This window comes from Kryptolebias marmoratus, linkage group LG11 (assembly GCF_001649575.2).
Source record: "Kryptolebias marmoratus isolate JLee-2015 linkage group LG11, ASM164957v2, whole genome shotgun sequence".
Classification (NCBI taxonomy): Eukaryota; Metazoa; Chordata; class Actinopteri; order Cyprinodontiformes; family Rivulidae; genus Kryptolebias; species Kryptolebias marmoratus.
The window spans coordinates 24302391-24328120 of NC_051440.1; the positions used below are offsets into that span (position 1 = coordinate 24302391).

Consider the following 25730-nt stretch of genomic DNA (forward strand, 5'->3'; position numbering starts at 1 on the left):
TATATTTTTAATAAAGTGAGTCTAGATCATTTTTTGTTGTTGGTGTTTGGTGGTAATGTGTTCAAACAAAATCTGAATATGGACACATTTCTGCACGAATAATACGCAGGGATTTAGGTGCAACAGGCGTGCAAAAAATTAGTTTGCATTCTTTTTATTTGTTCGGACAAAGATTACAAAACTGTTAATTACCAGAATTGCCCAAAAAATAAAATGAAAAAGACAAGGAGAAACTTCATCATTCCAAGAGGATTGTAAGCCTGAGCAAAAGGCAGAAAATTGTAAATTCTGGAGTGGAAAACAACAGACAGTGTAGGTCCTGTGAGTTGTCAAGGCTTATCAAAGGTCAGCTTGTGTTTAAAAAATAAAAGTCAGTCAGTATCTTACCTGCAGTAGACAGAAAAGATTTAAGGAGGATTTCTCATGGGAAAGTTAGAGTAACAGCTGAGCGAGCGATATAAAGTGTTTCCTTTGTTCAAAACAAAACAGACCCAGATAAACTGAAATGAGGCTGTTCAGAAGAATGGGCCAGCATTCCTCAACAACAACGTGGGAATGAAGAATCATCTTCTTTTCTAAATATTTATTAATGAATATTGTCCCCATAGAAGTATACTAAAAGCTCTTCGATTCCTTCAGAAACATCATTCTGATTAACAACTGCTTCTTTAAGATTTTAGCTACCATTCTGTTACTTTTAGCTAGCCTTTTGCTACTTTTAGCTAGCCTTTGGTTAATTTCAGCTTTTAGCTAGCCTTTTGTTCGTATTTTGCTTCTTTTAGTTAGTGTTTTGCTTGTTTAGCTGTGAGAACTCAAGTTTAAGTTTTTTCAGCAGACTTCATTCTGTACTTTGGCAGAAAATGCATTTTCTTTATTTTTTTTTTCAATTGTTTTTCTGAGTTTGTGTTTGTTACATGCAGGATGAAGAGACAGATGATTCATTATGTTCTAAAGAGTAAATCTTTACTTTTGCCCTTGACTGTATTTAATAAAACTTGCCTGTGTTTTCCTCCATCCTGCCAGCCACCTGGGTCAGATAAGGAGGCGAGGCCAGCAGAGTCCAGGACTCCTCTTATTGTATGAGATGTTGCTCCTGCGCTAAAACTGGGGGAGGAAGGTTCGAGGGGGAGATAATATTCATTTAGTGAGCATCGTGGGGGTGTTGCCTCAGATACAGTGAATCCTCACACCTCAGCACCGAGATGTGTCTAGCGGCTGCCTTTCTTTCCTTCTTCACTCCTGTTCTGCACAGCTTGTTCCTCTCCTGCTGTCTTCTGTCTCGTCTCTCAGCCTTCCTCACTTTCTCTTTGTGCTTCCTCCTCTGAGACGTGACTTTAAGGTCCAAAAAGGTGAGGCGCCATTTAGAAAAGTGGAGATAACGCACGATTCAGTCGATAAGAGGAAGCAGACTGAAGAGGAACGTACAGCAGAGCGGGAAAAAGGAAAGATGGTCTGGCCTTTTCATGTTTTTATACATTAGTAAAAATGTTTTTTTGCATTTGCATTATAAAGATAACACACAAAAGTAAATGTTCTTTTATCGCCAATATTTTCTAAACCCCCTTTTTAGAATTATCTTACAAAGACTCAAAAGTTTAGCTGCAATTCCTCTTGATAGTATTTGCTTATCAGGCTCAGATTAGCCTAAATTTACAACACCTGCCCCGTGATTTTCTCTCACAGTTTCAGCACAAACAAGGATTTCATCTCGAGAGGAAAGCCAGGGCTGAATCCCAATTTCTAATGTTACCCTTACTTCTACCCCTAAATTTCAAGTGTTCCTTTAGCTGTTAATTTAAAGTCTCAAGGAGTAAAGTTTCAAATATTAAATTTTAAAATGGGACACACTTTTAATAATTCCATACACCATCAATTGCCTCAGATGTGAATTACCTAAACTAAAACAATGAGTTTTTGCTGGAGTTTAAATATATTTAAGCGATTTGATTTGCCTTGCCGTTGACCTCTATTCCGTTTTCTTGTTAAGAAAGGCTGACAGTGATGCAAAAAATCAGAATCCATCTACAAGAAATTATGCTGACTGTTTGAGCAATAAAACATTGTAAAGGTAGAAAATACTTTGAAGTTTTTGTTTTAACTTTGCTCATGAAAGATCTCAGTTTAAAGGGCCAGAAGGCCCCACCTGCCCACTTGCTGGGTCTACCTGGTGTGAGGGTGGCCCCTTGACTGACCCCTACTGAGGAGCGGTCGGGGCCTCATGGCTGCTGGGGTCTCCAACATGTTGGGGTCCTCTGATGGAGAAGAGGTCAAGGAGGAAGAAGCATTCTCTGAGCACTGGGAGGGTCTCACCCTTCAAGACCAGAAGAAGAAGAAGAAAAGGCCTTCCACTCCTTCCTCTGGTTTGGCTGCAGGGGAGGGTGAGTTGGTGAATGAGCCTCCTAAAGGCTCAGCAGCTAACAAACCTCCTAGACCCGGCATGTCAGAAGACAGCGCTGGAGACGGGGCTGGACCTTCTCATAAAAGAAAGAGAGCTGTGGCCTCGACTCCAGGCAGCGCCCGGGCCCCAAAGAGACATCACAACAGGCCGTCAACGGCAGTGGCTGCTGGTGGGGACATACAGACCTTCATCTTTCCAGATGATGACCTGCAAGTCTTCTTATTCTATTCCCACAGAACCATAGTTTGGTTCATGCACGTTATATTCAGAAAAGCGTGAAAGCTTTGAAGTTGTTGAAAGCAAATAACAAGAAAATTAAAAAGAGAAAAAGCCAAATAATGTGAGCTGAAACTGTAACTGATCACTTGGTTCTGCTATCGAGAGTTCCTTCCAACAACCAACCTGATTCTTCTTTTTATTCTGATCTTTTTAGTGTATCTTTACACTTTATCTAAAAAATTGCAATCAAACCTACTTATTTTCAGTGCAGTGAACCACAGCTGCAAAAAAATCTAACCAAATTTCGTTTAAAGCTTGTGCTGACGTGCTTAAAAAGGTATTTGTTTATTTACTGTAAATATGCTGCTGCCTTTGCTTTAGGTTTAGTGTCACTTAACAAATTCAGGCATATTTTAAACACATTAAAGGCAGATATATATCATTAAAATGACAACATTGCCCATTCAAACCTTATTTGACCTGCAGTGACTGAGGTTATGGTTCTCTAGCATTCATGTTTTAAATTAGATCTTCCTAAATTCCTAAAATGATCTAAGCATAACTTTAATGATTTGTGTTATTGATGTCGACCTGAGCCAGGACATTTTTGTGAAGTTGATTCCAAATCTCAACAGTTTTTAATTTCCAAATATGATTAAAAAGTAACATTAACCTTAGAAAGCTTGTCAGGTAAGCAGTGTTGATTTCAGTTAACCTGTAAGTCTGGCTCACGCTGGGCTAAACTGTGAATAAAATGACACAGTATTATAAATGTCATTACGATTCAGTTGGAAGTATTTAAGAAATGAGTGACAAAGAAATAAAGAGAAGAAGAAGCCTTGGGCTCCTCTCAGCATTTTATGGGGATAGAAGTGATTTCCCAACAAATACCAAATGTCAGAGGCCCTTAAAGTAGACAGAAGCCAGAGGCAGCATTAGTGTCTGGTATGTCAGCTCTCTGAATGCTCGCCCTCAGACTGCCCTTTGCTTCAGCTAAACCTTTGACTTACACTGCCCACCAGGATTCACAGATATAATGAAAGGCTGATAATAGATCTGCTGTCAGACAGGAATGTGTAGAGCCACCTACACACACAATTGATACTTCCTAAAACTATTAGTTTGTGCACAGCTGCTAAGATTTGGACTTTAAAGTTACTGATCAGAGAGGTGGAGGGGCATCCACTTGTCTACATGTAGAAAAACAAGCAGTGATTAGAGCAGGATAGTCATTTCCTATGAAGAGCTACACTCTTTTACCAAAATTAACATAAAAGGAGATTTGGTTCTTGGTGACAAACAGCAGCTTCTAAATAGTTATATATAAATTTAAAGAGGAAAAGGCAGATTTGATGGGATTCTCCTACATGTTATGTAAGGGGAGTGTAATGTTAGACATACATATGATGCATTGTCAGTTGGTGATATGAAGTGTTTCTGATAGCTTTTGATTTTTCTACTCTTGGAACTGGAAAGAGCTCATCTTGAAAACCGAGCAGTGTGGATCTCGCCTGTTCCTCCCTTTTACCCTCCAGGTGGAGCTGTGAGTAGGTTTATCACTCTGCCCTTCGCTTCTTCATGCCAACTCATCCAGCCCCAGCTGTCTCCAGTGACTCATCAACACACCTGCTGCTAAAGTCTGCTTCGGCTCTTCATTGACGCTGGATCAAACTCCCAAACGGATGATCACTCAGAGCTACGGCTGGTGTTTTTTCGTCTTACCTCAGTCTTGTTCTCTTCGTTCTCAGCTGCACCTCTGCTTGCCTGAAGACATCTGGACGGATGATTGTTGGTGTCACACCTCTGCGTTGATCAGTTCAAAACCGTCTGGAATCAGGCCGGCTCACCTGAACACACCTGGCCGACCCACTGTCTACCAAACCTCTGACATCACCTGGACATCTTGGATCCTCTCACTTCCTCCTGGAAACCTGTGGAAGAAAACAAACAAGACATATTATAAGCCTTTTGAAAATGTACCTGGATTATTCATCAGTTAACTTTGTTTTTTTGAAGATTATCGTTATTTCCCATCCAAGACTACATCTAATCTACCTAACTGTTAATAAACCTTTTAAACTTTTCTTTGATGTAGGTCCCCAAGTTCGGCTCATTATAAACTCTATAGCTGGAAACATTATGAACTTTAAAGGCCCAGTCTTGCAAACATGTAAGAATATGATTTTAATGGGCCAGTAACTGTCATAACAGTTTGAAGAATTAGATTGTCATAAAAAAGTTTAATTTCTTGTTTAGATTATAAAATTTGATTCATGATTGTACATCTTTAAGAAAATTCAGCATTTCAAAAAAAGACAAGTAAGGGAATATAAAATGAGGAGAAGGACTAAAATGGAGCCTTGGGGTACGCCATAACTAAGTGAGGACACATTTAAAGAATACCTTTCTAAATGAACAAATTGCATCTGTCAAATAGATAAAAAAACAATTAAACATATGTCCAAAGTATTTTTATTAACCGTAGGGGTCACTTTGACCTTCAAACCGAATTACAGAACAGTCCTGACACAAACCACAAACGCTTTTTTCGAGCAGCGATGCAGTAAATGCTCCTCGTTCAGTCGTCTCCCTGTCAGGGTCAACAGTGACAGCCCAGAGGCAACATCAATATTTACATAAACAGTGACCTGTCATCTGACCCACGTTTAACGCGGCAGCAGCTGGGACCGGGCCACCTTCACACGCTGTGCGCCGTTACATAAACCCTCCTACGAGCAGCACCAGTTTGCATCAAACATTGACAACTCCACGCAGGGTTTTCCTCTGAAGTGGTTTGAATTAAAAGACAGCTGGAGAAAGTGAGTGACTTTGGTTGACCTGCTAGCCCCCAGTTTGATGTTTCAGCATATTAACTGAAGCTGGTGACAGAGAGTTCACCTCTGTGCTTAAATGCTGCAGGCTGCCTCGAACGGAGCAACTTAAACGAATCTTTGTTTAGCAAATTACGCAATTATAGTTCTTTTCATGTTGATTTATCCTCTGGTTGTTATTAGGCTCATTAATTATTGTGTGAATACTGATTCCACATTCACACAACTGTTTTCCTGTTTATAGTTTATCTGATAAGTTCTTGTTGTTGTTTTCTGGCTTGACTGGGAATAGTGTGCTATATTTGTAACTTTTATAAGTTTTGAATTCTTTAACTTCATATGCAAAAATTGGCCCCTTAAAGATACAAAAATCCTCTTCGGTTCCTTCAAAACCTTGACATCTAGAAGGAACTTTATTGTCATCATACTCATGCACAATTAAATTATAATCCAGGTCTGTTCATATCAACATCCAGACTATCTTAAGGGAATAAAATAAAATATTACTTTAAGGTACTAGCTCCATTTCTGTCTTCTTATGCTCATTTTAGCTTTAGTTTAGTCAGATATGCTCAAATTCAAATCCAAAATGTATTTATGTACTAAAGTGAGCATTTAATCATGCAGTAGAGACAAATCATTGACTTGAAAGCATCTTCTGAATTATTTCAAGGGCTTGTTCACACACAATAAAACAAGACGTTGTTTTTCTGTGCATAAAATTGTTCCAGACTGTGTTAATGTGCCTCACTGGCTGACTGGTTCAACAGAGAAAAAAAAAGCATTGTTAAAGTAATTAGTTCCACCTATGTGCCTCCTGATAGAACAAGTCTATAATAAGTAAGACTCACACAAGAAGAGAGGGCAAAAGACGGCGTGGATTAATGTAACGTAAGCAGGATCTGTCCTCGGAAACATTAGTCTGTGGAGAGATGAACATGAGCTGGAAGCATAAATGCTCCACGAGGATGAAGTCTTCAGGGCGGGTCTGCATGTCTGTTTAATGCAAATGTGTAGAAATTTGCAGCGTTGGTGTCGAATATGAAGAGGTTATTTCCCAAAGCAGGTTCATTTTGCTGCTAGTTACAACTATTTGTCACAAAAACGCATCATTACATTCAGAAAGATTACTAAAATGGAGAATATAATTCTGTGGTTTTTAGGCAGCACAGCTGGACATTTCTATATAAGCACAGATTAAATGACAATACAGCCAGACAGAGCAGCTGCAGCTGTGCTCAGAAGGAGCAGCCGTAAACACTGAATGCCAATGAGCATTAAAAATAATCTTACAAGGCATCACATCATTTCCTTTATCTGAACTCCCTTCGCTGGCAGCAGACGAGCAGCGAGTTGTGTCGCTCAGATGTGGTCTGGAAGAAAATTAACAATTTCCAGCCACAACAATTACATATCTTTGAAGATCTGAAGTGCCGGTTGGTTCATTTGTCCTTGTGGATTAAAATCAAAACAAACACCATTTATTGTGACAATCACGAGGGGACCAATAAGACGTTTTGGCCCCGGGGCCCCGAAGAGACTCAGTACTGATGACTCTGTTAAAGATGCTTTTTTAAAGCATTCAGAATGAAATAATTTCTCAATAACTTTGACAGTGTGGTGTATGTGTGTGTGTGTGTGTGTGTGTAACCCAATGACACATTTTCCCAGCATTTGGTGCCTGGCAGGTGGTCGTTACTGATTCTCCACAACAGTTGGCATTTAGAAGTGACCTCAGTCTGCACACTGTGGACAGACACTGCCACGTTCGCTTGCTGCTTAATATATTTAAAAATAATCAGAGTTTCTGTTGGTTTCATCATGTTTAATTCAAATCTTTTCACACGACATACAGTTTCATTATCAAGCACGCTAAATTGACGGGGAAAAAAATCTGTGAACACAGAAAATGTTTCTGCTTTTGTATGTCCTGGATTACATTTCAGGATCTTTATACTGAAAAGCAGAAATGATAGCCGTCTTGGTCACAAATGACTGCTGCCAAAGGTAACAATGTTTCTGAGTGTCTGTGTTTGCCAAAACTGAGCCAATTTTACAGATATTGAGACAAAATTAGGTGTGGTAGCAGCTGAGAGTCACACCCAACACATCCTCCAAGCACAAATCTTTGTTTAAGACTTTAGCACGAACGGCTGCAGTCAACCTTGTTTGTCGGCAAAACATCTCATGAACCACTGGACAGATTTTAATTCAACTTTCATAAAGTAATCACTGGATGTGCATCGACAGCTGATTCATTTTTGAGGCAAATACAATTTAAGATGGCCGCCAAAACTAATTAACTTTAGTAGATATAAAAAAGTCTCTGTCAAATTGACAGAAAGTGAGTTAATATTTGATGTGGTAGGAACTGAAAGTGACATCTTATATGAGACTGTTCATAAAGTTATTTTAAAGGTTTTGACCAAAACAGCTACAAATCTGTCTTTTCTCAACATAAAATGATTTTAGTTATAAACTCAGACATGAAAAGTGCAAGGACTTTCATTTATAGATGACAAAAGTTATAGCTGATAATAATCGTCTTAGTCCCTTTATAAAATGCAAACAAAAAATAGTTAATATTATGTGAGAGCTAGCAAATTTAATGTACTGTTTTAATATTTCATGAAGCAGAATGTAATTTCAGGTCTGCACATGTATTTTTAATAAGAGGTCTAAAAAAGTGGGCAAATCTTGAAGCCAGTTTTTAGAAACAAGGAAAAAATACACAGAACATATTGTTTTACTTGCAGTGCTTTTTATGCACAATCAGCCTTTTAAGAATTTAAAATCTATACCGTCTACCCCTCCTGAGGGCAAGCTTCACACATGGATTGATTGGAATAAGTATTAATCCAGGTTTCGTACTGAATTGTTTGCTCAGCCACACTTTTAAGCCAAAGAAAAGTCTGTAAGGTTTCTCTCCAGGGAGTTTCGACTCGTTGTTAAAGTCGGGGTGAAGGAAGAGGCTCCGAGTGGAGCTGAAGAAGATGAGGAAACATTTCAGTGAAGATTTACCAGAAACATCTGACTAGTTTGAGACCTCAGGAGAGGTCCGAGAATGACAACAGATCTCATCGGATCTGCTGTGAAGAGAAACATCTGGACTAATGTGTATAGACTGCTGCAGCTGCTGTAACACAGCTAATGAGCAACAAATTGGTTAAAAGGAAATCAATGATGCTTCAGTTAGTTTTTCCTACTCTTTCTTTGTTAGTAGGGATTATTTTTGACCTTATATGTTCTAAAAAAGGGCAAACCACAGCAGATGATTCAAATCTGTAACAAGAACAACAACCCCGCCCTCAAAATCTAGGTATTTGTAAAGCTGTAACCAGCAAAGGTGAAGTCTTTACTGATGTTCCTAGATCAGCTAAATGTTCATTACAAACCTTGTTGATCAATGAATGGAAATATTGGAAGAAAACAAATATTAACAATGGACCAAAGTGTTCGTCAGAGTCTGTTCCTGCTCGTGTTCTGACTCAATAAACCCGTCTGGGTTCAGGTCTGAACATCGGCGAGCTTCCTCTTGCGGTAGTTGAGGACCAGACTGGAGGCGGTGAGCTGCGAGGCCTGACCCTTCTCCCAGCTTTGGAAGCTGTTCAGGCCGTTCTGACCGGACCTGAACAGAACTTTCTCCAGGCTGTCCAGACGCTCCACCAGCGCAGACGTGTCCTCGTTGTAGGCGTTCTGAGAGGAGTCCATGGTTCGCCTGAATCGGCCAATAAACGTCTGAAGTAAGAATGAAGAGTTTATGGACCGGACAGAAAAGGAGGGGGGACCAGAATCTGTAGCCTGCTGCAAAAGGTATTTTACTTTGAAATGAAATTTAAAATTGCACATTATTCCCCTTCAGGCAATAACTAAATAAATCTTCAAATAATGCCATCTTAAAAATACTGAAACTCTCATAAATGTGTGTGAGTCCAGAAGGAGTCCTGGGACATTAAATTAAATTCTAACGTGCTGAAATTCAACCAGTAATCATTTCATTTATATAAGATTATACTCTAAATTACCTTATGCAATTTATCTACAATGACTTTAAAGCTAAAAGATAAATTTTCAGTTTGTTTTTGTTTTTCTGTTGTTCAACTCAACATTAAAATATGTTGAATTCAAGCAAAAAATCCTCTGGCTTGAACATTCAACAATAAATTAACTGAAAGCAAAACACCAAATAACTTGGCAAATAATAAGTCTGCCATTATATGAACTCATACATTAAAGGGATTTTAAAAAATGCAAATTATACTTATTATATATATATTAAAATCGATCTGCCTAGCAACAGCCAGACACCCAGGTGTCTAGCATGTTTTCTGAGTTCCCTTCGCCCTCTAGTGGTGAAAAGCTGAACAACACAGGCTGTTTGTTTTCAGATCTCTTGTTTTACAGAGAAAATCTGCAGCTACATGTTTGCAGCCTTTAATTGTGTATAAAAACAACTTACCAGGCATAAGCTGGAGCTGAAAGATGAAATAAAAACCTCTTCAAACTTCCCTTCACTGGCAGTAGAAACCCATGTGATTGCTCATTATTACACTGATTTTAGGCAATTCTGAGTTTAAACATAAGCCTCTCTGAGTGATCTACTTATGCCTACCTGTATGGGAGATTGAATGAAAATCACGGTTATTGTCGTAAATACCAAAAACACACCCTGTTTGTGCTCATTGTTAAGTTGTGCCTTTAAGAGACTCTAATGACTGTCTGCTTTCAGAAGAAGAGAGCTCACGTTTCTTCTTCTTTTTCTCCTGCAGGTTTATTTCACCTCCTAAAGGTCAGACACGCTGTTTTCATTAACTTGCAGAGACGTGCTGCTTCCTTTCATAATGAAAATCAATTACTGTGCGTGATGTCTAATGTGTGTAACAAGGACACCTGCCTGATTTAAAGATTTATTATATCATATTTGTCCCCTGTGGGTCATTATTATAAACTGACTCGTGAGGCCTGATATTCCTCTTTGTCCCAGTTTGTGTTAATGTTTTGTACCTGCAGCAGCGCCTGTGCGATGTCTGGATTCTCTGGACTGTCAAAGTGCAACATCTGGGATCCCAAACCGTAGTAGTAGGGCCCCATTTTGTGCAGGTCCACCACATTGGGGTCAGCCGTGAAGACGGTCCTCCAACCCTCTCTGTACACCTTGGGAAGCTCCACAGACAGCACCTTCCTCTTCCTCTCATACAGACCTTTGGACAGCCATAGAGGAAGCTCCATCTTTGTAGCCTGAGAGAAAGAAGACAAGACAGTCTCCATAACGAGTTCAAAACATCCCGGACAACCCCCCAGTTTATGTTATGACGCAGCTCATTGGGCTACAACACAAACTGGAGACTAAACACACTGTAGTTAAACATTTTTATTAATAAAAATGACCATCTAAGTCAAAATGTCCCATCACAACAAGACAACCTGTAGCCCCGGTGATTCGCTCAAACCTCCACAGGGATGTCTTAAATACTTCCCCAACCAGAACATTTTTATACCGCTCTCCATGAGATGTTTTATTAGACAAAATACTGAGCAAAGGTCAAACTGATATATATTCATAAATATTCATTCACTCCTCTGGGATGTCTGGGATCCTCTGAGCAGGTTTGTTTACTTAATCCTCTGCTGAAATTCAAAGTTAAAAATCAAAACAGGTTGATCTGGAAATGTTGACCTTCACTTGTCTTCAATAATAATATGGTTATAATAATTAAACCTTTACACATTTACATATTCATGTAGTTAAATTAGCTTTGAATGTATGAAATAAATTAACTTTAATACTTTCATCAGCAAATATAGCTGGGCAAGTTTTTAAATTTATCAACTCGTTTTCATATCTCCAATAGTTTTCGGTTAAATACAACTCAGCATGAAAATCCATTTATTATGCAGTAAATTACTTGTCAAGTTTCGATTAAAAGTTAATGTAAAAAAGAAGACAGTTGCGCCGAATTTACTAGTAAATGCTGTTTATTCTTGCAAAACAAAATTCAGTTTATATGACGAACTATTTTTTTATTAAATAGCTATAAACTTTAAAAACAGCAAAATACTGAACAGAGTTTTGCGTGGCGTTAAGTTGATCTACACAGCAAAGTAATACCGCCGCAGCTTTTTGAGTTTGTTAATGTTTTTCTTTTTAAATAATGCCCTTTAAAAGGGTTTCATTTGTTTTAATCCCTTAAACGGTACTAACCTCCGGGATGTCCTGCGTGTCGCTCGACTTCTCCAGGAATCCCAGCCGGGGGAAAACGCACTCCGTCCGGACAGGAAGCCTCTCGTGCGAGAGCAAAATATCATCGAGAGACAGAAAATTCTCCTCCATTCCCACCCCCGGTGGTACGGGACAATACGACTGCGTGTCCATGTGTGAAAGAATGAGACCCAAAATTAACAATTTACTAAATAATTAAGGAGACATAACCGTCTTTATTTCTCGTCGGAGAAGTTTACGAATCGTTTCCGGTTTCTTTGGCGCCGCCGGATCACGTGAGCCAATCAGCGCGCCGCATTTGATCCAGGCAAGAGCAATCGACTCAGTCTTAATCGAACTCAGTCGTAAATCACAATCGATTATTTATTTCTATGCAAATAATTTTTTTTCTTAAAATATTTGGAATATTGTGATTCTAAACAGTAATATTTTAAGTATCCGTTGAAAAGAATGGTTTTCATAGAGGACCAAAAGAAATCAGTCATTAGAAGTGGAGTAAAGCTAATAAGAAAAGTAATTTCTTTCCCCCATTATGTGCAATTAATATTTTGACCATAAGAGGTCAGAATTTAACAAGCAAAAAGTTAGGGTCACCTTTTATCCAGTTGTTTCATAACAATGCTTTGCAGTAATACATTTATAAACTGTAATCACAAAGAAGACACAACAGTACCTTGAGCTGGGGTGAAAATTCAACTTTGAATTGACATTAAATTGAAATGCTGCATCCATCTCTTGGCCCAAACCTTCTCTCGGTTGCTCCTAATATTCATCAGGTAATAAATGAGAAATGACAGCAAGTCCAGACTGCAATCCTCTATTTTCTCATGTCAGATTAATTCACAAATCTTAACAGCAGCAAGAATATGTCAGTCATGTGTCTCTTTTTTGACGTTGTGATTTATTACACGTCCTTTTATTTCCTTATTCTGCAGGATGTGAATCAGTCATTAGACATAGAAGCAAACTGCCACCCATAGCCAATCTATTCACATCCTCAGAAAGTAAAACAAGTTATGAACTTTAAGAAGTAAAATAACAGGAGTCTGGAGTGAATGACTCCACTTTGTTCTTGAGGCAGAGAGCTGAGTGGCAGGCAGTTCAGTGGCTTTACTGCAGCACAATGAGACACATTTCATTACGCAAACCAGACTCACGAACACGTCATTTTCTAAAGAGATTACCCCGCTCTGATGCCTGCAGGCCGTGATTCACTAAGAACTCTGTGTGTCACATTAATACATGATGGTAGTAGTTATCATTCGCCCGCTTATGTTCCACTTATATGCACTGTAATGATGCTGATGTTAACACTGCCCTTTGTCTGAAACCCTCCGCGGGTCACGTCCTTAATAAGGAACAGAGATTACATCAGCTCTAACAAGCTTTTAACACTTTGTTCAAATCTGTGCTCACAAGGCACCATAACTGCATTATGAGCAAAAGTCCTTTAATATTAGATGGAACATAATAGGACAAATAAAAAAAAATCTCCAGAGGAACTGGAAACTTTGTGCCAAAAGTGAGTTGATATCACTTTCAAGCTCCATTAAATCTGGATCAGATGTGATGGCTGTGAGAGGCATCTGGTTAAAAACTGATTTTCTGCAGTAAAACTTCTCTAACGTGACACATTTTCCCCCAAAATCAGCCGGCGAGGGATGCCTCATGACGAACAGAAAAGAAGTGGCCTCACTGTTTCTTATCTTGAGCAGAAAATGTGCTTTAAATCAGGGTTTTCCCAGTGACGCATGAAAGAAACTTTAAACTACTACTGCAATCCAGGATTTGAAACACTTCAAAGAATATTAGAACCCATTTCTCGTGTCATATTTTGCCATTTTATCATCAAATTCAAGGCAGTTCTTTTATTTAAGACCCAACTGTGAATTTAACGTTTCAGACAAAAGCTAAAGACATATTTTCCTTCTCTCTTCTCCTTCAATAAAAACTAAATTGTCTGTACAAACCTAACCAGCCATTGGTGATATTTATAGAGTGTTTTTTATATTTTACAAGAAAACGTTATATATTTTCTTCATAGTATGATTCTATTTACTTCCATTGTGTCTTTGGGTCAGGAACTACTTTAGTGCAGTTTGATTTTGGGGTACATCATTTTATTGTGAATGCTGAAACACTATTCACACTGTTGTTTTCATTTTTATACTTTATTCGAGGATCTATGACAGGCAAAGGTAGAGAGCTGGCTGACATGATGCAGAGGAGGAAGGTGGATGTATTATCTGTGCAAGAGACCAAGTGGAAGAGCAACAAGGCTCGCAGCATCGAGGCAGGGTTTAAGCTGTTTTACCAGGGTGTGGATAGGAAGAGAAATGGAGTAGGGCTGGTCCTGAAGGAGGAGTTAGCAAGGAATGTAGTCGAGGTGAGAAGAGTGTCAGATAGGGTGATGTGTCTGAAGGTAGAAGTAGAAGGTCTGATGCTGAATGTTGTCAGTGGTTCTGCTCCACAGGTTGGATGTGAGAAAGAAGAAAAGGAGAAATTCTGGAAGGATCTTGATGAAGTGCGTGAAGGAAACAGAGGAGATGAGGAGGTGATGAGCAGGTTTGGTGTCAAGGAAAGGAACCAGGAAGGACATGGTGGTGGATTTTACATGGCTGTGCAGCAAGTTAAACTTGTTAAAGCTAGAAATGTTCTAACAAGCGAGGAGAGTGTGATGAGAAGATGGAAGGAGTACTTTGAGGAGCTGATGAATAAAGAGACATGAAAGGGAAAGAAGAGTAGAGGCCATAGAAACTGTGGAAAAGATTAGTGATGAAGAAGTTCGGAAACCTTTGAAGAGGATGAAGAAGGGGAAGGAAGTTGGATCTGATGACATACCAGTGGAGGTACGGAAACGTCAAAGAGAGATGGCAGTGAGGTTTCTGACTCGATTATTCAGCACCTGAAAGTCGAGAGATGAAAGTCAGCTGTAGGAAGACAGAGTAGCTGTGTGTGAATGAGACGGACGCAGGTAGAACAGTGAGGCTACAAGGTCAGAGGTCACAAAGGTGCAGGACTTCAAGGACTTTAGGTCCACTGTGTAGGAAAATGGGGCGTGTGGTAAAGAGGCGAAGAAGAGAGTCCAGGCAGGACGGAGCGGATGGAGAAAAGATTCAGGAATGATTGTGAGGACAGAGGACGGAGAAGACAGCGTTGGATGGAGGAGGATGACTCGCTGTGGCGACCACTGAAAAGGGAACAGCCAAAAGAAAAATAAGTTTTATTCCAAACATGTCTTTACCTTTGTTGTTCTGGTTAAATAATTAATTCTTCTTACATTTTACCTACTTAGTATTTTTTTTTTACATTCTTTGTCCTTAAGAGTTCAAATCAGCACTTTATATCAAGGCTGCTAAAGCTCACTAAAGTCTCTAATGTGCAAAAAGTACTTGTACTTGTACTATAACCTTGTACTCTCTCTGAACAGTCAATAGGCGTTCTGGGAAATGTAGAAAACTGCAGGCTGAAAGTCAATCAATTTCATTCAATTCTTGAAATAACTCTTGTGTTGAGCACCACTATGAGAGACAAGAAAGTTTTCTTTTAATCAGAACTGGGTTTTTTTATACTACACATGTTGACAAAATAACTTTTTTTTCCTCTTGTAGATGATGTGTCTGCATCTCAATAAGAAAAGCGGAAATAGTCTGTCATCTAGCACAATTTATTCCACCATTTGTTTACAGTAGCTTTGTAAATGCAGTTTGTTTGTATGTTGATTTGTAGTAGTCTTCACACGTCAGCTCTTGGCCTTCTGAAGAGTGAGTAACATCTCACATGATTTAAATATTAAACAAATATTGTTAAATATGAACAAATGAATAAATAAGCCCCATTCAGCGGCTCCACAGTGGAACTACAGAGTCCTTTCGAGGGTCTGAATGCCTCGCGTCTCCCGTCGCAGACAGCCAGACCAGTTTCAGCAGAAACACAATTTGGGGAATCAACTAAAGCAGAGACCAAGAGGCGCCTTTTGAGGTGCAAACGCTCGTACACAGACAGTTGTGGACGGATTATGAGCCAGCAGGCTTCAGGGCGCAGAACGGAGGAGAGGAACAAGGACCAAAAGAGTCACACATTCATTCATAATCTAATTTAAAAATGGGTAATCATGAAATTGCCAGTGTGTGTTTGTTTGTCTGTCTGTTAGCAAAATATCTCCAAAACTGCTGGATGGATTTAAATGAAACTTTCATTTGATGTACATCTAAAATTGATAAACTTTTTCAAGATGGCCACCACAGCTAATTGAACTTACCAAACACACAAATGGCTATACGTCTATAATGCTAGACTTTTAATTTAAGTTATCTGTAATTCAGTAGCCATGATCAGGATTTTTCTTTTTAGGTTAACCTTCTGTTGGTTAGGTTGCCGGTTTTTCTATAATTTTACATCATCACAGTTGTTTTCATGTATTTTCATATTTTCTGTGTGCTTTGAGTAAATCTGAATTTCACTGTGGTTCAGTTGCATCTCTTGGGCCCCATGACTCCTTGGGTCCTCGGGCCTGTGCCGGGCCAGCTCGCTCAGTAATCCCTCCACGCAAACAGTCATATGGACAGAAACACACACTCACACTCGCTCTCACGCTCAAGTCTCCCTCAAAGAAATGACTAATCGTGTTCACATGAAAAATCTGGCAGATCTGCTAGAGAAAACAAGGAGAGGTTACATTTGAAATTTTACAATATGTCATGTTGCTTTTCTGTAGCTGTAAACATCAGCAAAGTAAAGGGAGGACTGCCAGTCACACACACACACAAACACACAGGGAACATGGATATCTAGACTGTAAACATTTCAGTACACAGACACACATAGCACTGTTCCAGTCAGTCCTCTACAATGACCTTTCACACACATACACACACAAGGCTTCAGCAAAAGCTATCCTGTCACAAATCCAAGCATACACACACACACACAGTGTACACACATTCCAAGTGAAGCCTGACACTGGAGCACCTCAAACACACACATTACACGTTAAGAGCGTAAACTACATTGGCTCCTGTCCCTTCCTCCCTCTCAGTCAGGACTGAGCATGCTCAGACCGCTCCTTTCCACCACACCTTGCTCCATCTTTAAAGCCCCCTCAACCAAACCACACACAACAAACATCCTGACATCGCATTTATTTCGACCTCCCCTCTCTCCTTCTGCTCAGGTGTGCACAAACCAGATCTTAAAAGCATTTTAGATGCTTTTCTTGAAAATGTATTATTCTGTTTCAAACTGGTGTGGAAGGATGCAAAACTGAGGCAGGAGCTATGAAAGAGGAGCACGCTGTGAGGCGGCCTCTTCGTCACCAAGTTGGAGTTCTGCTATGAGAGATGAGAGATGTACAAGTCTGTTCATCGTATCAAGCTTCTGCACCAAGTTTCCATCCATTCCTCTCCTTCTGTCTTCCTCTTGTGTTTCCCATTCTCTGCTCTGCTTCCTCTCTCCTCGGTTAAGGCCATGGGAGGGCTGGACACACGTGACACACAGGCCTGGATCCAGAGACAAGACGGGAGGCCTGCTAAGACCTGAGCATGTCTGGGGCTCAACCGACCAACGGCTGAGTGTGTGTGTGTGGGGGGGGGATGAAGCCCTTTAAGGGACTGAACAGGTGTGAGGAGAGGGAAGAGAGGCTTTGGGTTGGATGCTCTACCAGCTGATGTAAAATGGAGGGCTTGACTGAGGCCCTTTAATGCGTGGAGGTTCCACAGTCACATTTTTTTTTTGGTTCAGTTCACAAAGAACAGTTATCTTGTAAGGACGATGGATTCCGTCAGAGTGAGTATGTGATGATCGCTTTGATTGTTTCATTGGATTTGGTTGCGTCTGTGTCCAGATGTCCATGGCAGGACCACAATGTGTCCTGGAGACAAAGAGCAGACAGAGTAGAGTAAATCATGATGATATTAAAGAAAATTAAATCATTTGAAGTCATTTTGCACCACTTAGCTTGATGGGAAACATATTGGCCCAATTCTGCAGCTGAAATGTCAGTTTTAAAATTTGATTTGTGTGTGTGTGTGCTACAATTTACAGCGTATAACCATCAACATAAATAAAGATGAACAAAGTGACTTCATTAACTTCCACTGTCCAAAATTGAAGCTAAAAGGTTCATTGTTTGGGAGCTGCCATGTTGTATTTTTAGAGCCAGTCTGTGCCCTCAGTAGAAAAGAACCCCCTACGCAACTTCCCAACTCACTAACAACCTGTCAATCACAGTGTAAAATTACACTTTTAAGCCTCAAATAATTCAATAAAACTAAACATATTTTTAAAAATGCATATTTAAACATAGAGCAGCAAAGTAACGTGATTCAACAAGAAAATAAATTATCTGAAGTCTATTTTTATTTTTTAGTCAGAAAAATGTTGCACTTGTTTACATAAAGTGGTGGGACTTAAAATTTGTACTGCAGCCAGCCACTAGGGGGCGTGCATCCTTTGTGACTTCAATTTCAGCTTCTGTTCCTGTTCCTGTTATAATATAAGCTGATGTGTATAACATTTAGGAGGATTTATTAGCAGAAATGCACAAAGAAAATCATTTGGAATGTATTCACAGTTTTTTAAAATAATGTTTTTTTTTTCAAATTTATATTTTAAACTTGTTAGTTTTGTTTCACAGCTCTGTGATCGCCTCTGGCCTTTATTGTTTACTCATCTGTGTTCAGCCTGCATTTGCTGGATTGTCTTCGCTCTCCCTGCAGTTAAACAGCCCAGTTCCTGATCATATTTGGAGGAATATTTGTTAACCTAAATCTGCCCTATTATTCGTTCAGGCATAAAAAAAGGCTTCTGAAATCAAAAGCTGAGTTGGTGTTGTTTTAACACAACAGACAATTTACCAAAAAAATATTTAAAACTTGATCTTAAGATACTTTGTTACCAGCAGCCTGTCACAAAGATAGTTTTTTTTTTCCATTTCTTTAAATGAATCTATAAAAACACAAAAGAAAACAGTTGACTGATATTAAACTGTATTTTAGAACCAATAAGGTGATTCTCCAAAAGTACAATAACTAAAACCAAAACATACCCTAACGCAGATGAATCTTCCAGGTCTTTACTGCATTTTTTCCTTATTCCCTAAAGGCAAGACATTTTTTAGAAACTCTTCTCTTTATTTAGGTTTGTTTCTTCTTTCCTTGACCTTCATTTCTCCACATTCCTCACTTTCTAAAACACACACTGGCCAATGTGCTGTTATTGTCATGTACAAGGAATGGACAAAAAATATGTGGAAAAGCAGCCAAACTCTAAAGCTAAACTTTGAAAAATCTCTAGGAAGCCTGGAGATTTATTGATCAAGAACACTTTCTTTAAAAGATGACAAGAAAAGGCTTTGTAAGCAAAGTAAAGAAATTACTAGCGGTTTGAAACTTGTGCACAATAGTGCTTACACACACACACACACACACACACACGGCTCCTGAAATCGTTTTGGTCATGCTACATTTCTCACCTTGAACAGTACTCAGAGCGGGTCAGGTGGTCAGTCAGTCAGAGGGGTGTTCAGGGCAGGACCGATTGATCTCAAACCAGGAGTCTATACAGCTGCAGAAACACACACACACACACACACAAAACTGTTTCATCAGCATTTATACTCGAGGTACTGCAAGCAACTGATACGTTCAGAAATCTAACCAGGAGGCGAGAGCCAGAAAGAAAACAGTTGAAGAATCAAGAATCGTGGATTCAGTATTAAAGGGAGCTGTTGCTGAAGTAACTTATATTTATGTTGGAAGGCGTCCAAATCCTTCCACATCCAGAGCACACACACAACATATAAGCTATAAATGAAACTCGGGGGGGAAACACAGGAATAGAACTCACATATGACCTATTTTAAACTTCACACACATATTTTACCTGCCTGTAGTATGTGTGCAAATAAAAGTAGTTCTCATTAAAAAAATAAGCCAGTTTTTCTCTTAAACTGTTGTGTAATCCTGCAGATACTGATTAAAACAATAACACTCCACCATTAAAACACGTTATATTTAATCTTTTCTTTAACAAAATGACAGTAGAACATGACTTCAGCAAGTCTTAACTCTTGATTATATGGAAGCATTTTAAAGATTCAGTCTGGAAATCACTGAAGAGCCAGATTTGTTAGTCTAACTTCTATAATAGTCAACCGTTTAATAACATATTTATTTTCATTCAAAAACTTAAACTAGGCTTTAGACTGCAGCTAAACACTAAGAGTCACAGCTAAGCAAACAGTAAAATGACTCTAACTCAGCTAAATCTGCAGATATTGAGCTGAAACTTGGTGTGGTAGTAGCTGAGACTGATCCCCAACACTAACTGATCGAGTGAGATCTGTTTTTAAAACTTTGCCATTAACTATTGGGGTCAAATGTGTCTGTCTGTCAGTAATTGTAATAAAACAGTAATTGTGTTACATCTACAAGTGATTACTTTTTGGAGTCAAGCCAATTCAAGATGGCCACCACAGCCAGCTAACCTTACAAAATGCAAAAATGGCTACATCTCAGACCATTTTACAGATATCGAGCTAAAATTGGTGTGGTAGTAGCTGAGAGTCATCCTCAACACACAGTCTGAGTGCTGGACACTGTGCAGCTTAAAACTTTGTCATTAATTGTTAGCCACCACTGTCTGTCTGATATTATAATGGTACCAAAGCCTTCTTTAATCTGTTTATAATTTAATATTTCAATGAACAGATTTAAGATGATTTCAGAATGAATGAGTACTTTACAAAACAGAACTATTTAAAAAATTTCCCCTTAAAATGAAGATTAAATTAGGCAAAAATAGAGGCATAAACCTTAGATATTTAGTGTCCCACTGCAGTCAGACACATTTTGCAGTTGGTATTCCAACCTTGTCTCTAAAAGTAAAACAAAAGTCCCATCTCGTGTGTTTCCTTTTTAACTAAATCCACTGGGAGGAGAAGAACTGAAACACCGAGGCTGATGGGTGACATCAGATCAGCTGTAAGAGTTTGAGAAGAACTAGCATCTATCAGTTATCTTCAGGCTATACTTCTGTTTATTTATGTTAAGTACTCAAAGCTATCCAGCTAATCTGCAAGTGTTTAAAAATGCAACCTGCAGCACCTTTATTACCTAAACATATAGCATGAATAACCTCTGGATCAAAGGCAGGAACTGCAATCCATCTTTAAGATTTTACTGGAGTTCTGTGAGGGAATTTAATTAGAAGAAGTGGAAAATTATATAACAGGCAATGATTCATTTGTGTGTGTGTGTGTGTGTGTGTGTGTGTGTGCGTCAGTCACCTTTTGTGGTAGATGCAGAGGCACGGCAGTCTGGCTATGGTGTCCCCCTGCTGCAGCTCCTCTAGACAGATCACACACTCACCGGCATCCCTCGCCAACACATCATCTAAGGTGGCAGGCGCACACACACACACACACACACACACGAGGGAAGACGAATCAGTATGCACCAAAAAACATCCACAATTTCAGACAGCATAACAAACCCAGCAGAAAACAGCAGGGAGAGCAGCTTGGTGCATTACACAGCAGATACTGTGGCTCCTTTCTGCTTGGAGCAACAAAAACACACAAGGAGGCATTTTGAGACGAGCCTCGAGACATTTCTGCTTCAAATTTCAGCTTGGAAATTTGTTTTACCCCATTCCATTTTACATAATGAACACCAGCATCTTTGAAGGATTCAATATGCAGCAGAAGGCTATGAAAATAATTTGATTCACATCCTTCAATAAATCTGTCTGGAAAAGTTTGTGAATTTTAATGTAAAAATTAACACATTTAATTATTATAAGGCATGTTACTCTCCAGAGTGGATCACTGAAGTGAAATTTTCTGAGCATAAAGCATGTACAAAGGCAGTTTGTTTATTTTAGTCTTGTCCATGTTCGAGTTTATGTTCATTCATGTCTTCAGGTAGTATTTCACTGAGCTGAACTGTTGACGACTCAAACTTGACTCAGTATTGTGAGAAAAAAAAGGGAAAATTTTCAGCTGCAGTCTCACTGAATTCTGAGCGTTTGCAACCAAGCGAGTTGTGCAGCCGTGTTTTGCACACCCAATTTTTGAAAAATCACTGCCTGTAATCTAGACTTTGCACATTATTTCGTTCCTTGGCTCGCTTTGCACCCACCTTGGCAGCTGCCCCCACGTTTATAACTTAATCTGCTGGAAATGAAGAAAGGCAGATTTGCACCAGTTATTTTAAATTATTATTTGCCATCTGTGTGGTTTTTTAGACCTGGACATGTTTCCTGTCAGAGGAGAGTTGGTGACAGACAGGCTGGACTGAGTGCTGAAATCTTTTGCATGACGGTGTTTTGGGTTTACTTCCAGTGATGTGAACAGAAAGATGGCTGGTTTGAGATGAGGCTTCAGAGAGGTCAGAGTTAACAGTAATAATTGCTTCTGTCATGTTTCCGAGTGAGACCAGGTCGTAATCTAATAATGACTTCCAGCATAATATTACACTTCGGGATTCAATAATCACTGCATAAAGATCAAGCAAGAAAAAAAACTTTTGGATGTAGTAAAATACAAGCTTATGCTGTATATGCAGCAGAAAAAACCCTGCAGAATCAGTCAGATCCAATCCTGTAGAGCAGAATCTCAGAAGCAGTTTCAAACATCTCATTAAAAGGTGATGGAGTCAGAGAGCTAACGATGGCCTGACCCCCTATTAATGCTCTGATTGAAAGAAAGCCCTCAGAACTGCTCTTGTGTGAACATTTCTAACTGGTTTAAAACAACATTCTGCATCAAAAACCCTTTTCCTTCAGCCCTCTTTATATCTCATCAGCCTGAGCCTGGAAAAATCTCCATGCTTCTTTAAAGTCAAGATCAATAAGTCATTTAATTTAGGAACAAAATGATAGATCATACCACCATAAAGCAGGGTGTATGCATCCAAGAGAAATATATTTACGAGATTAAGACCTCACATATTAGTGACATACGTGGTGAATGCCCAGAAAATACAATCTACTCATTATGCCTCTTTATTATGTAACATAAGCAACACGTGACACAGATATTAAATAAAGAAAAGTCTCGAGATGACCACAGTTTGTACATACGTTCAGTTATTTCAATATTTACTCACGATTAAACCTGTTGATGACATGTATTTGGCAGAGCTGACTTTTTTGGTCGGTCAGTGAATGCACCACAGCCCACATGTGTCTGAGGAAAGGTTTTCTTTCTATCAGTCTGGTGTTCAGAAGTACACTAAGTGTGACAACTGGAGGAGGACGTTTTGAGGTGGAGATTAAATGTTTTTAATTACCTAAAGCCAAATGATGAAGGTGGATGATGAAGGTTTTTGCCCATGTCTGTGTGTATTATCAAAATATATCATAAACCATAGGACAAATTTTTACAATACATGTGGATTTTACATTCAACAATCATTGAATGTACATCCACAGTTGATTACATTTTGGAGTTGTCTGAAGTCACCACAGCTGATCAATATTAGCCAACATAAAAATGTAATTTTACAGATATTGAGCTAAAATTTGATGTGAAAGTCATTCACAACACATAGTCTGAACAGGATACGTCATCATTCTATACGTCATCTAAAGGAAACAAAGAAACCAACAAGAAACATAAATATCTGCAGGTGTAATAACAGTTTTAATGGGAAAACGAGTGAAAAATCCCACCTGTGCCTAAAATCACTGATCAGTGTGGGAATTATTAAAAGAATCACAAATAAAACTCATTGAGATAACACATTCTTAAGCACAAAATGTCTTTAGTCTTTATCCTCAAACCACAACATATTGATCCTTTAAGTCAAGGGATAATCCTGAACCACTTGGCGTCACTCTGTTAGCAGACCAAGCTCTAAAACATGTCACCTCCCCTCTCCAGCTGTTTCTACAAACACAAACGTCTGAGACCGTCTGGGAAAAACAGGAGCACAGAGCCAGCTTCTAATCCACGGTGAGTCAATTAGGAACCAGGCTGGTCTCAGCTTGTCTCCAATTATCTGCTTATTGTTTCACGTGTCATCTCTGTGTTTCTCTGCACATTATTCTCCCTCATTACCACCGAATCATCATACTCTTTACATTTTCACCTTTGAAACTAAGCTCACCCTTACTTTATTATAAATTCTTTAAATTATAAATGAAATCGTTTCTTGAAGGAATGCATATCGCCGCTGCCTTTCATGTCAGAGTTTTAAAATAAGATCATCTTGTGATGAGAAATGACAGAATTAACCTTGGTCAAACCTTGAAAACGACATTATGCACACACTCAGAGCGTGTGTTGTGAATGACTGTCAGCTACTACCACACCAAACTTTAAATCAGTTCTGTAAAATTAACTTAGTTGTAGCTGTTTTTGTGGCAGCCATCTTGAATGGTAATCAGTTACTTTCTGATTGTCCTTGCTAACAGTACAGACAAACAAACACGCACACACAGAGACACAATCGCAGCAGGTGTTAAAAAAAGGAAGTTTACTTGATGTCAACATAAACCGCACCATCCTCTGTTTCATTATGTGTGGCCTGTGTCCATCATTAACTGATCAGAATATGATGAAACGGGACTCATTAGTCCACCTGCCTCCCTCCTGACTTTCAGCTGTCTTCCTTCTTGCAGGTTTGCCAGCAGACGTTTGGCATCCAGCTCCTCCACATCAATAATCACTCTTTGCTTCCTTGGATTGCAGAATGAGATTCCTGTTTTCTTTGCCCTCCAGTGGCCTGATCTGCAGGAATCATACCTTGCCTTCCTCTTTATCACTTCTCTCTGTTTTCTCTCCATATCAGCTTCCTGACTTCCATGTCTGTGCCCAGCCTCCCTCCCTCTCCCTGCAAGTGTTCAAGGGGCTATATTTAGCTGGAAGCATTAAAATATCATCACTGAAAGTCAAAGCCCAGAAAAGATCCGGTGGTCACCTCACATGGACTCTGGTACTGATAACCCTCACCTGCTCCTGCTCTCTGCAAGCACCACGTACAGACACATCAGAGAAATATTAATAACACAGCAGATTTTTGGTTTTGAATGCATCTGGAGTTTTAAGTTAAATTTGCACCTTAATATACAAATTTCTTCTTTTAATTTTGATTCAGTTTTATATCTGTTCCATCAGATTCACATTAAAACTCATCTGAAGACCTTCAAGGACTCCCCGGCTCCAGCTTGGGACGTTGGACCACTCAGCAGTCTCAGTGATGTAAGTGCTGTACTGCAGTTCCAGGTAGCTGCAGAGGTGACCCATCTTCCGTGACTCTTCTTCTAACGAAGCAGCCACTTGAATCTGTGTAACCTCTCTGAGACACTTTGAGCGGTTCAAAGTTTAGAATTGGATCTGAATCGCCTCGGGTGAAACTACGGCAGCCACAGCCTTTGATCGTCATACTTTAGCCTTTTCCATCATCCTGACACACCTGAGCAAAGTTCAAAAGCAGCCACCTTTCTCCACATTATTACAGCATAAATTAAAAGCATTCATTTTACACAATAAATGGGACTCTTAGGGTGGTCTTCACCGGGGTGGTACCCTGAAGACATGCTTGTGGATAAAATACTTTAGGAATTTATTCCAAAAAATCAAGCAGAAATGAACAAAACAAGATTGAGAATTTTCAGCTAAGTAAAACTTGCACCTCAAAATCATGGATTCAGACAGAGATTTAAACCTGAAGAAAAAAATACATCAAAAATAAGTTTCTACTATTAAAAAATTCCACCTCATGATCATTAACAGCTAATGCTTAACGGTAGTTTCTCACTGGACTATTTGGTGAGGACATTCATGAAGGAGTCTCTAAAAGTGTCTTTGCATGAGTCACAGAGGCTTGTAATCTTGTTGCTTGAATTTTGAACATAATTTTCTCTCAAATAGTCGTTTTATTTTGACACCTGGATGGGAGCTCTCCTCTGACAGAAGACATCTGAGGATAATCTTCATGGCCTAAAATGCAGTTTTGCAAAGCATGAATAGAAAAATATGTTGTGATTTTCAAACACTAGCTGCTTGGCCACAAACAATCAAAATTAAATGAGACTGCTGTGAAAATTTTGTCTTTTT

General features: G+C 39.2%; 2 protein-coding genes across 2 annotated transcripts in view; both read right to left on the reverse strand.

The window, feature by feature from the left end:
* Positions 1–7258: 7258 nt before the first annotated feature.
* On the reverse strand, positions 7259–11947 carry gins3 (GINS complex subunit 3). The gene is made up of 3 exons (XM_017428872.3): positions 11651–11947; positions 10453–10686; positions 7259–9186 (listed from the first exon to the last, which is right to left on the reverse strand). Exons 1-3 carry the CDS (start codon positions 11819–11821, stop codon positions 8956–8958), a joined length of 636 nt encoding a protein of 211 aa, XP_017284361.1. The 5' UTR covers positions 11822–11947; the 3' UTR covers positions 7259–8955.
* Positions 11948–15316: 3369 nt separating this feature from the next.
* Positions 15317–25730, reverse strand: part of znrf1 (zinc and ring finger 1) — a 41186-nt gene continuing 30772 nt past the window's right edge. The window contains exons 3-5 of the mRNA XM_017428861.3: positions 20955–21060; positions 19140–19231; positions 15317–17537 (exon numbers count right to left, since the gene is read on the reverse strand). Of these exons, the coding sequence (XP_017284350.1) occupies positions 19174–19231; positions 20955–21060 (164 nt within the window). The 3' untranslated portion in view covers positions 15317–17537; positions 19140–19173. The remainder of the gene's footprint in view (positions 17538–19139; positions 19232–20954; positions 21061–25730) is intronic.